This window comes from Salvelinus namaycush, chromosome 4, assembly GCF_016432855.1.
Source record: "Salvelinus namaycush isolate Seneca chromosome 4, SaNama_1.0, whole genome shotgun sequence".
NCBI classification, from domain to species: Eukaryota; Metazoa; Chordata; class Actinopteri; order Salmoniformes; family Salmonidae; genus Salvelinus; species Salvelinus namaycush.
This window is the reverse complement of record NC_052310.1, coordinates 81761584-81773305: the sequence shown is the minus strand read 5'-3', so window position 1 is coordinate 81773305 and position 11722 is coordinate 81761584. Positions and strand designations below refer to the sequence as shown.

At 44.0% G+C, this 11722-nt stretch overlaps 1 protein-coding gene across 1 annotated transcript; it reads left to right on the top strand.

Annotated features, from left to right (window-relative positions):
* Window positions 1–1955: 1955 nt before the first annotated feature.
* LOC120046857 (peroxisomal membrane protein PEX13-like) lies at window positions 1956–11390 on the top strand. The gene is made up of 4 exons (XM_038992421.1): window positions 1956–2367; window positions 2853–3628; window positions 3915–4037; window positions 9676–11390. The coding sequence occupies exons 1-4, from the start codon at window positions 2291–2293 to the stop codon at window positions 10080–10082; spliced, it is 1383 nt and encodes a 460-aa protein (XP_038848349.1). The 5' UTR covers window positions 1956–2290; the 3' UTR covers window positions 10083–11390.
* The last annotated feature ends 332 nt before the right edge of the window (window positions 11391–11722 follow it).

Genomic DNA, 11722 nt, shown 5'->3' with positions numbered 1-11722 from the left:
AGGCTCCAGGCATAAGCGACATAAGCTGTCGTATAGGGCTCCCCCCAAAAATATATACACTGAGTGTACAAAACATTAAGAACACCTTCCCCCCCCCCCTTTTTGCCCTCAGAACAGCCTCAATTTGTTGGTGTCGAAATCTGTAGCCCTGATATCCAGGGGGCCCCCACTGATTTTGTTAGATACTCTCACTCAGATATCATAGCATAAGTCATGGCAAAATGCGTAAAATTGCAGGAAATTAGCTTTAAAACAGCAAAACTTTCTCTCAACGGCAAAATTGGTAGAATTTAAGGAAATTAGCTTTAAAACTGCAAAAAACTTTCTCTGCCCTATTGGAAAATAAGTAAAACTGGATAATTTTTTAATAAAATTGCTACATTTTCTCTCGACCCATTGGCAAAACGTGTAGAATTGTAATAAATTAGCTTTAAAACTAAAAATGTTCTCTCCGCAGTCAAGAGGGGGGCCACTAAAATGTTTTGCCCGCTTGGTGGGGGGGTCCCCCAACCAAATAATGGTCTAATGCCAACAATGAAACAAGGGTTTCATTGCGCCTTGCGCCCTGTGACTTTAATGTAGATGACTTAATGTAGATGCCTTAATGTAGATGACAAGGTGTTTACCCATGTGATTGCTAACAGACTGAAAGAGGGCATGACATTATTAATAAGTGATACTCAATCTGACCTATTAGATTACAGACATATGATTGATGATGGTTTTATTTTTTATTTAATGTATTTTTATAAAGCTTTTGATATGATTGAACACCCATGTATGTTACAAACACTGGAATATGTAGGTTTAGGTGAAAACGGTGTAAAGGTGATTGGAATGTTATATGATGGTAATAATAGTTCAGTATCTCTTCAACATGGAACATCTAAATGATTTGACGTGAAGAGAGGAATTCGTCAAGGATGTCCCAGCTCACCATTACTGTTCATTCTTGCGGCTGAGTTATTAGCTATCCTTATAAATGTTAGTCTGAAGAACAAATCTTACTGCAGAGACTTACTACAAGATTTCACTAGAAGTTCTAGTCAGAATAAGAACTAGATCATTTTCCTTTATCACCTAAAGCTAAATAACTTGATCTCAAAACAATGAATGACATTTACCCATGTAATGATTTCATAAGACAGAGATTCAACTTTGACTTTAACCATTGTGTGTTTTGTTATTCGGATATTGAAACGGCAGAATAATTGTTTCCCCCATGTCAACCTACTAAAGCCTTTTGGGGTGCATTTCAGTACTAAATCACATAATGATCTATTCATTTCAGTACTAAATCACATAATGATCTATTCATACGCACGTTAACGTTTATCAGTTTGGTTTTCTAATGGAGGACAGGAAAGGTGAATGTACAGTATGTATAACTTGATCATAATTGGGGGGTTTTTAACTACCCCATTTATTGTTTTCTTAAACAAGGTAAAGTGAAATAAACAATCTTTGAAATTGGTTCAATCCAAACAAGCCCTTAATCTTTATCTCTGTAATTTGATTCCTGAATAAATTCCTGAATATTTGTACAAGTTTGCTCAGTCTGTTTATTGAAATAAATGTTATTTCTACATGTGAATTATGTCTGTTTGATTTTTAAATGTCTAGGAAAACAAAACACTTCTCTGGACAGTATTAGTATTGTCTCGATTTTTTTGCATTGTTAACAGCAGTAAAATAGCAGTCTGACATTCAGAATATCATAAATAATACAATGATCTATATTTTAAAAAATAGACCTCGTTTTATATTAAAAAAAATTTAACGATTGAGATCATTTGACATGGACAATAAATGTGATAAAAGTTGTATTAGTATTGGTTCTGTCAGGCAAATACACCAATGGTGTTGCGTATTTTCGCTCCCAGTTCTCTCAGTTGAAAAAACTGTCCCACCTCATCTTCGATACTTTAGTATTATCTCCATCAGCCTCGGGACGACTTGGAACGGAATAATGCAATGGAGCCAGAGCCCTCTAGGCTCTACTAATCAACGCCGAAAAGATACAACAAAGTTGCTGACTTCAGAGACGTTAAACTTGCCCAGCAAGAATGAAAATACAATATCAAATGCGTTATAAAATACATCCTCTCTGACTTTATGCTTTTAAACCAATTATGTATTGTTTAAAACGTTTTCCGTATCGTCTTATTGATTATTTTGGTCTGGCACACAGGAGTCAGCCATGGAGCTAGATCGGTAGCAATTTGCTAGTTACTACGGGGAAGTGAAGGAAAAACGGTTAAAAACGGTGTAACTTCAGACAATTTGTACGATGGCATCGCAGCCTCCTCCTAAACCGTGGGAAAGGCGGATTCCAGGAGCAGCCATGAGTGCACCAGTTAACTATCGGTAAACAAGTTATTGCTTACTTGACTAACTATGTATGAGTTAGCTAGCTAGCGTTAGCCTCTTATCTAGGCCCAGGCCCTAACTAGGTCGGAGCTTGTTGTTTTGCGTTTGCCTAACGGACAGAACTAGCTAGATTTCTATATTTGACAATAGTTTAGTATTGGACTGTTATTGGATAATAACTCAACCAAAAGTGCCCACCGAGTTCCAATCTAGTTATTGTAACGTTAGTTAGCTAACGTCGTTGGTTAGCTAACCTGTGACTGGCATGTCGTTTGTTTGTTATCTAGCTAACGTTAGCTAATAGACGTAACCCATTGCACTACGTTAAACACACCTAGAGTGCTCAGACTTCTCTTTAACTACGAAACCAAAGGAAACTAGTTTTGAGGCGTTTTTATTTTTAACATTTTGACAACACGAACACGTGATTGATTTGAATGTTCACTGTTTTATAAGTTATGCCCCTCTTTCCAATCCACCAGGTCAACTGACTTTGCCCCACCAGGTCCCTCCACCTCCGGCCTCTCTGGTCCCGCAGGTCCTCCCGTCTTGACCCGCATGGTGCCCCCTGTCCCCCCTCGCCCTGTCCAGTCCATCCAGCCCTACCGTCCCTCCTACGGCTCCTTCCCTGGCTCCTCACACAACCCCTATGGTAGCTCCAGCCTCTACGGTGGAGCATACAGCCCCTACAGTCCCTACAGTGGTGGCTATGGCATGGGAGGGGGGCTCGGTGGTGGCCTTGGTGGGAGCCTGGGCTACAGCCGCTTCGGCCAAACCGGTGGTGAAGACGTGGCGCCCAGTCGGTTTGTCCAACAGGCAGAGGAGAGCAGCCGTGGCGCCTTCCAGTCCATCGAGAGCATCGTCCAGGCCTTCACCTCGGTCAGTATGATGATGGACGCCACCTTCTCGGCCGTCTACAACAGCTTCCGAGCCGTGCTGGATGTAGCCAACCACCTGACACGTTTACGGATGCACTTTACTAAGGTTCTGTCGGCCTTTGCCCTGGTGCGCACCCTGCGCTACCTGTACCGCCGCATACAGAGGATGCTGGGGCTGAGGCGTGACGGTGAGGTGGAGGACCTGTGGGCAGACAGTGAAGGAGCTGTTCTGGCGACCAGAGGTGCTGGAGCCGCAATGGAAGACCCCAGAGCCGGAGCGGTCAAGTCGTGGCCCATCTTCCTTTTTCTGGCTGTGGTCCTAGGAGGGCCCTATCTCATCTGGAAGCTGCTGAGCTCCGCCCAGGGGCCCGAGGAGAGCGGTGAGGCCCCTTACTGTCTGTGTGTGGGCTCTCCTGTATATCCTTTGTCTCTCTGACTGCCTGTCTGTTAACCACAGTTTCACGACCTCAAACAGATGGGTTAATCTGAACATACACTGCTAATCTGGCTCTGTGTATGCTCATAAGAAAGAGAAGTATGCTACATGCATTTTGTTTGTTACGTTAGTCAGCACCTTACCAAAAGGATGTTTTTACATTTTTACTTCATTAATATTCCCTACAAGGACTATATAATTACATTTTGATTGATTAAATCCCTATGCAGTCACCAACTGGGCTAGTGGGGAGGATGACCATGTGGTTGCCAGGGCGGAGTATGACTTCACAGCTGCGTCGGAGGAGGAGCTCTCACTGAATGCTGGAGACATGCTCAACCTGGCTCCTAAAGGTAAGAAACCAGGAGGAGAGGGGGGAATCAAACCCACAACCAGCACCATGCTCTAACCCAGTGTTTCTCAACTCCAGGCCTCCAGTACCCCCAACAGTTCACCTTTTAATTTAAAAAAAATTGTAGCCCCGGACACCTTATTCAACTTGTTAGCTAGTCATCAAGCCTTCGATGAGTTGAATCAGCTATGTTTGTCCGTATGTTTGTCCGTATGTTTGTCCGGATGTTTGTCCGGATGTTTGTCCGGATGTTTGTCCGGATGTTTGTCCGGATGTTTGTCCGTATGTTTGTCCGTAACTTCACATCAACGTAGTTGAGGGGAGACGAGAGTGGGCGGAGTGTACCTCCGACTACATCTAGTCGCTGTCAGTTAATACGAGGAAACGGTCGGTGGTTGTATTAGATTAACATTTTATTATAAAGGTAAGGGTTAAAGAATTTTCATTTTTACAGGTATCAACTGTCAGCGACTCGATGTAGTCGGAAATACAGTCCATACTCTCGTCTCCGCTCAACTCTGTTGATGTGAAGTACATGGTGGAGTTGAGTTTTACTAGGCTAGTTTGCCTGGGACATGTGCTGTTGGGGGTACTGGAGGAGCGGAGTTGTTTTACTAGGCTAGTTTGCCCGGGACATGTGCTGCTGGGGGTACTGGAGGAGCGGAGTTGTTTTACTAGGCTAGTTTGCCCGGGACATGTTGTTGGGGGTACTGGAGGAGCGGAGTTGTTTTACTAGGCTAGTTTGCCCGGGACATGTTGTTGGGGGTACTGGAGGAGCGGAGTTGTTTTACTAGGCTAGTTTGCCCGGGACATGTGCTGCTGGGGGTACTGGAGGAGCGGAGTTGTTTTACTAGGCTAGTTTGCCCGGGACATGTTGTTGGGGGTACTGGAGGAGCGGAGTTGTTTTACTAGGCTAGTTTGCCCGGGACATGTGCTGCTGGGGGTACTGGAGGAGTGGAGTTGTTTTACTAGGCTAGTTTGCCCGGGACATGTGCTGCTGGGGGTACTGGAGGAGCGGAGTTGAGAAACACTGTTCTAGACCAGGAAGCCATTGGAGCCACCAGATTAACCTTGAGATGCCGAAGGAGCCTACTGCCATCTCTCAGGGTTACCCAGTGCTGCAGGCAGGGCTCGGACTAACTTTTTCCGTCACTGTCCCAAAGTGCAATTTCAACTGAACATAAATCGTCCCAAAATGTAAAATGCTTATTTTTTTATTTGTTGATATGCCAACGTGGATCTAGGTAATTTGCAATGCTTTTTAAAGTCATTGGTGTATTTCTGAGACAAATACAGTCAATATTACATCAACTTAATTAGTTAAACAACTTTTTCATCTTAATGAGAACAGACAAACATCCATTATATAATTGTAATGTTTCTAAAACAATACATGTATTACTAGTAAGATGTCATGTGGTGTATTGTTTAATTTCATTTTTTGTGATCTAAGTCTTTTAACCAATGTTCACCTGTCCCTTAAGGGTAGGAGGTTAAAGTGGTAATGGGACTTGTCTTTTTTGTGCCTGTGAGATAGAGGGCTGCAGTCCAAACACATTTTACCCCCCTCAGCCCTCGCGCTAGCCACTTCCCTCGGGGGGGAATCCCTGTCGAAACCAGATGCAGTTTGATTGCCATCTTAAGTAGAGGTCCAATTCACACAAACGTTACCCCCTCGGCCGTCGATTCAGCTCAAGGGAGCAAGTGAACTACTTTAATCGCTTGTGGGGTTGATATGACCCACAATTCAATGCAAACTGTAGTCATGTGTCAAACTCTGGTGGCCTTGAAGTGTCATTTAGTCAACATAGCTGAGGTACACTTGGATGTGACGATGTAAAATGTCATTCAAAGGCTGAGGGTTTAGGGCTGAGGGTTGTCTACTTTGTGTTTGGACTCCAACCATAGTCTGACTAGTATCCCTAGCAGTTGAAACTCCAACATAGAATAACAACCTAGCTTGAGAACAAAACAATGTCAATAGCCAAGAAAACACAAGGACAAAATCTCACTTCAGTAGACTTTCATTTAGAGTAAATTAAACAAACGTTTGTGCCTGTGCACAGCGCTTCTAAAAATGAACCTGTCATTCAGCTCTTCACATGCACGCAACACCCAGACAGGAAGTGTTGCAGCGCGAAGCAGAAATGAACCGGTCATTCAGCTCTTCACATGCACGCAACACCCAGACAGGAAGTGTTGCAGCGCGAAGCAGAAATGTGTTTGGTTCAGGTCAGTAAGATACCATATTGTCTAGAATACCATAGGTGACCCCGTTTCAGGAAACTAGATGTATGCCGCGTGTCACTACTTCACAGGAGAGACGTTTGATCATAAACATAAAAAAATTGAAATGCGTTTTTTTTTTTTTGCGGAAATGCAGTCTTGAACATGTGAACTTTCATGTGCCTTTTAATAACGAACTTGTATGCCGTCTGTAAATACGAATACAATTGTTAAATTACGCAAGAGAAATGACAGGACTTCTTATTTAATGAAGGGGTTTGCAGTCTGCCGTGAAGAGTTCATCCATATATACGGATAAGAGTCTAGCTAGTTTCAGATATTATACCTTTCTAATTTTGTCAGTTATTTTCATTGCAAGTTAAAGCTTACTGTTAGCTAGCTAGCTGACGTTAGATGGCTGGCTCGCTAGATAACATTACGTTTATGATCTGTGTGTAGTAATGTTGCAACCAGTCAGGATATTCTCGATGGTGCAGCTGTAGAACTTTTTGAGGATCCATGCTAAATCTTTTCAGTCTCCTGAGGGGTAATAGGTTTTGTCATGCCCTCTTCATGACTGTCTTGGTGCGCTTGGACCATGTTAGTTTGTTGGTGATGTGGACACTAAAGAACTTGAAACACTTGACCTGCTCCATTACAGCCCTGTCGATGTGAATGGGGGCGTGTTCAGCCCTCTTTTTCCCGTTGTCCATGATCAGCTCCTTAGAGAGAGACTGGCACTACATTACCAGGACTCTGACCTCCTCCCTATAGGCTGTACCGTTGTCCATGATCAGCTCCTTAGAGAGAGACTGGCACTACATTACCAGGACTCTGACCTCCTCCCTATAGGCTGTCACATCATTGTCGGTGATCAGGCTGTTGTCTGTTGTCGTCAGCAAACTTGATGGTGTTGGAGTCGTTCTTGGCCATGCAGTCGTGGGTGAACAGGGAGTGCAGGAAGGGACTAAGCACGCACACCTGAGGGGTCCCGGTGTTGAGGAGCATCGTGGCAGATGTTGTTGCCTACCTTTACCACCTCAGGGCAGCCTGTCAGGTCCAGGATCCAGTTGCAGAGGGAGGTGTTTAGTCCCAGGATCCTTAGCTTAGTGATGAGCTTTGTGGGCACTATGGTGTTGAACGCTGAGCTGTAGTCAATGAATAGCATTCTCACGTAGGTGTTACTTTTGTCCAGGTGGGAAAGGGCAGTGTGGAGTGCAATAGAGACGGCATCATCTGTTGGGGTGGTATGCGAATTGGAGTGGGTCTAGGGTTTCCCGGGATGATGTGTTCATGTGAGCCATGACCAGCCTTTCAAAGCACTTCATGGCTACAGAGGTGAGTGCTATGGGGCGGTGGTCATTTAGGCAGGTTACCATGGCGTTCTTGGGCACAGGGACTGGTCTGCTTGCAACATGTAGGCATTATATACTGGGTCAGGGAGAGGTTGAAAATGTCAGTGAAAACACTTTCCAGTTTGTCTGTGCAGGCTTTGAGTACACACCCTTGTAATCCATCTGGCCCCCCGGCCTTGTGAATGTTGACCTGTTTAAAGGTCTTACACACATCGGCTACGGAGAGCCTGATCACACAGTTGTCCGGAACAGCTGGTGCTCTCATACATGCTTCAGTGTTGCTTGCCTCGAAGTGAGCACAAAAGGCATTTAGCCTGTCTGGTAGGCTCGCGTCACTGGGCTACTTGCGGCTGTCCAAAGGCAGTAAGACACAATCCTATTGTTGCACCTTCAGATATTCCCTCTAAGTTTCCACCATTAGGCTGAATATCCATCTGTCGCTTTATTATGAGGTGCGCGTTTGAGAACGTTGTTCTCCTGTAATAGAATTTTGGAACATTGACATGAGACGAGTGAACACATTTCTGTGCTTGTAATATAAATGTATTCATAGATCAACTTTGAAGCTACATGTGATATGTTTCATCAGCCTCGTCTTTGTGTTTAAACATTTTACTATGGAACCGATGAATGCATTTTATATTTTTCTGGCCTATCGTCCCGGCAACTGTCCCAACGTCTGTTTTGAACCGTCCCAGACAGTTTTTTATCGTTCTTGAGACGACAGGACGCCCTTAATTTCAATCCCTGACTGCGGGAACAGGATCCGGCACTTCCGTTTGGATGCCTACGTTCTGGAACCTACTTGCCAGGTACTTCTCATGGCATGAAACACAATTGTCACTGTTTGCAATGTAAAAAGGATATTAAGAGCGATCAAAGAGAAATCAAGTTGACTCCTCGTTAATTATCCTGCCCCCTGCTTTGGCCTGGGCAGGACCATTCTTATAGGGAGGGGGGGTTGCGCAGTAGTGTGTTAGAGCGTGTCTTACAAGATGTCTACCCTTAACTCCTTCTCTATGGTCCGTAGTAGCAGAGTGTTTGGGATCTGACATGGGGCACGTGGGAGGTTCCCTCAGCCCCACAGAAACGTCATAGATACAACCCACAGACTCTTAGACCTACTCATCCACACAGAAATATAGGTCCCCCCCCACCCCCACACACATATACACATGCATTAACGGTTTTGACAGCCCAAAAGTGTCACACCCCCACACACACACGTACGGTGACCATGTTTCACATCAGCCCACGCTTTCTCTCTCTCTCTGTGTTCTCTCTCTCTCTTCTCTCTTCCAATTCAAGGGGCTTTATTGGCATTGGAAACATGTTTACTTTGGCTTAGCAAGTGAAATAGATAATAAACAAAAGTGAAATAAACAATAGAAAATGAACAGTAAACATTATACTCTCTGGGTTCTCTCTCTCTCTGTGGGTTCTCTCCATCTAGAGGCTATCCCTCCTACAGTGTCACCATTGTGATGTCACCGCAGGTGGAAATATCTGTGTGTGTGTGTAACGCAGACTTGAGAAAGGAGATTGTCAGGGTTCTGACTCGAAAGAGAGGGGGAGAGAGGAGAATTGACGTAGACAGCAGCCTTGGTAAAACCACAATGACGAGAGGGAACAAGGAGGTAGGGTCCACACTTAGAGAAGATTACTAGAGTTGGTTTAATTTTGCAGTAGGCCTAGATCAATTATTTACTAAGACATCTTAAATCGATGGGTTTTCCTGTGCGTATACCGGTAGGATTTATCTGCTGCATTGTTGGTCACTTCATTGTTTTCTCATGCACTCTGGTACCTCGGAGCCCCCTCCTTCTCTCTTGCACTCACTTTTGTTCCGGCACCTTCCGATTTAGAAATGAAGTACTGCGGTTACCACTCTATGTTATCAGGGGGAAAGAGTGCTGGAGGCCTTGGGTGGAAGACAGCTAGCACTGTAGCAGGCAGGTCAACAGAACGCCATTCAGAATGGGTTACATACTGAATGTGTTCCTGTTAACTAAGTCTGCTAAATGACCATGTTATATCCTCTCTCTCCCCTGTGTGCAGAGCATCAACCCAGGCTGCGTGGGTGGCTGCTGGCCAGTGTAGACGGCCAGACCACAGGCCTCATACCTGCCAACTACGTCAAGGTCCTGGGGAAGAGGAGAGGCAGGAAGCACGCTGAGCTGGAGAGGCTGGCTCAGGTTCAGGCCCAGCCAGGGAACCCACTGGGCACCTCCCTTCAAGCCCTCCAACCTAACCTGGCTACGGGCCCAGTGCCAACTCTAGCCCCAGGCTTGGTTTCAGGCCTAGGCCCAGCTGAAGCCGTCCCAGTAACTATCCCAGAGGAGCTGCTGGAGTGCGTGTATAGGGAATCACCAGCCGGTTACAGCAGCCTGGGCCTGGGTGTAGTGCCCAGCACCACTACAGCTTCAAGCACAGTGCTCACCATACCAGAGAAGATGGACCTGTGATGTCTGACTTTGTGTTTTCCCACACATCTGTTGAGGCTGTACGTGGTTTGTTGATGAGCTGTTCTGTATAGCTCGGTCCCGTCCAGCAGTGGGGAACCACTTGATCTACATCCAGAAGGTGACTCATGTTCACAATTCAGTGGCTTTGGTTTGCCATTTAATCTGCCTGGAAGCAATTAGTAAGGTTGGTATATGAGGTATTGAGTACCTGGATAAAGGAGAAGTAGTTATGTCAGACATCTGGAATTGAGTGTTTCTAGAACACTATCTTGGTTTGGATGTCTTGTCAGTGGTTATCTAAACCAACCAATACCTATCCTGTACCAGCCTTGTCAGTACGGTTACACTACATTTTAGCCCAATAATGATGCATATTTAAATGTTTTTGATATAGATTTATTTAATTAACAGTGAATGAGTACATTAAGATCAAATTAAGTACGCTAAGAGATTATGCTAATATTTGAGAGAATATTGCATCTTTTGACGTTGACAGGACAAAGCCATAATCTTATGTTTCTGAAATTCACCGATTTGTTCCACGTGAATGTCGTTGGTTTGATATTAAAAGATAAATTAATGGGAATAGAACGGGCTTGGAAGCTCTATCCCTGGCAATTTGACTGGTAAACTCATGGGTACACTCACAATGGCTGCCTGATTGTGACTCAATCGTTTCCATGGTATTTTGGAATGTTCTATCAACTCCTGGGTTGCCATGGTAATGTACAACATTTATTCAAATGATGCTAGCTGATGTGGCTCATGCAATGGAATGTATTGTTTTTGTAATGTCAGTTGACATCACAGGCCCAATTGAAGAGTACAACTTCCTACTTGTACTTCCTGGCTCGGGTCTAGGTTGAAGATGGGAATATTTTAGACCTAGGCATGGGTACGCTCAATGTCTACCAGTCCACCTATTATGTCAACATTGACTTGGAGACTATTTATATGGATAAATTACTATCAAGGTTCAGATTTGGTTCCAATGGAAGGATTGACTTGGTTTTAAATCGGTGTTAATATGGTTGTAAAATGTTGTTTGAAATTCGGGAATGGTCCAACTATATCTTGAATGTTCTGTAAAATGTCCTAAATATTCAAAGTGGAGTTTTGAACTTGGAAAATAGAACTATCCAATATCAAGATATATTAAATCAAGAAGTTTTGTTGAATGCATCTGTGTAAGAACTGAAATAGCAGTCCTCATCTTGGGGTGTTTCAGTGGTATTTTTAGTCCTCACTCTCCTGAAAAACTGTAATTATGTAAATACAATTATTTTGGAAATAAACATTTTCAAAACCTGAAAAGTGGCCTTTGGCTTTTTCTTATTAAGAAATGAAAAACGTATTATACACATCACATGGCAAAAATACATTACTAACTTAACCTGTTTAGTTTTATATCATTGGATGTTAATTGTTTTGAAAATGTAATGCGTCCATTATAACAAGGTTAAACACCTGCTGGATACAAAATAATTTCCCTTCATTTGATTTAGCCGAAAAGGGCACTTCTGTCGCTAAGCAACCCCGGGACGCGGGACCACTGCACCGGCTGCTGCACTGCGGCACCGGAAAAGCGGAATCAACGCAACAGAAGATTTGGGGACGTTACAACGACTGGCGGTTCGTTA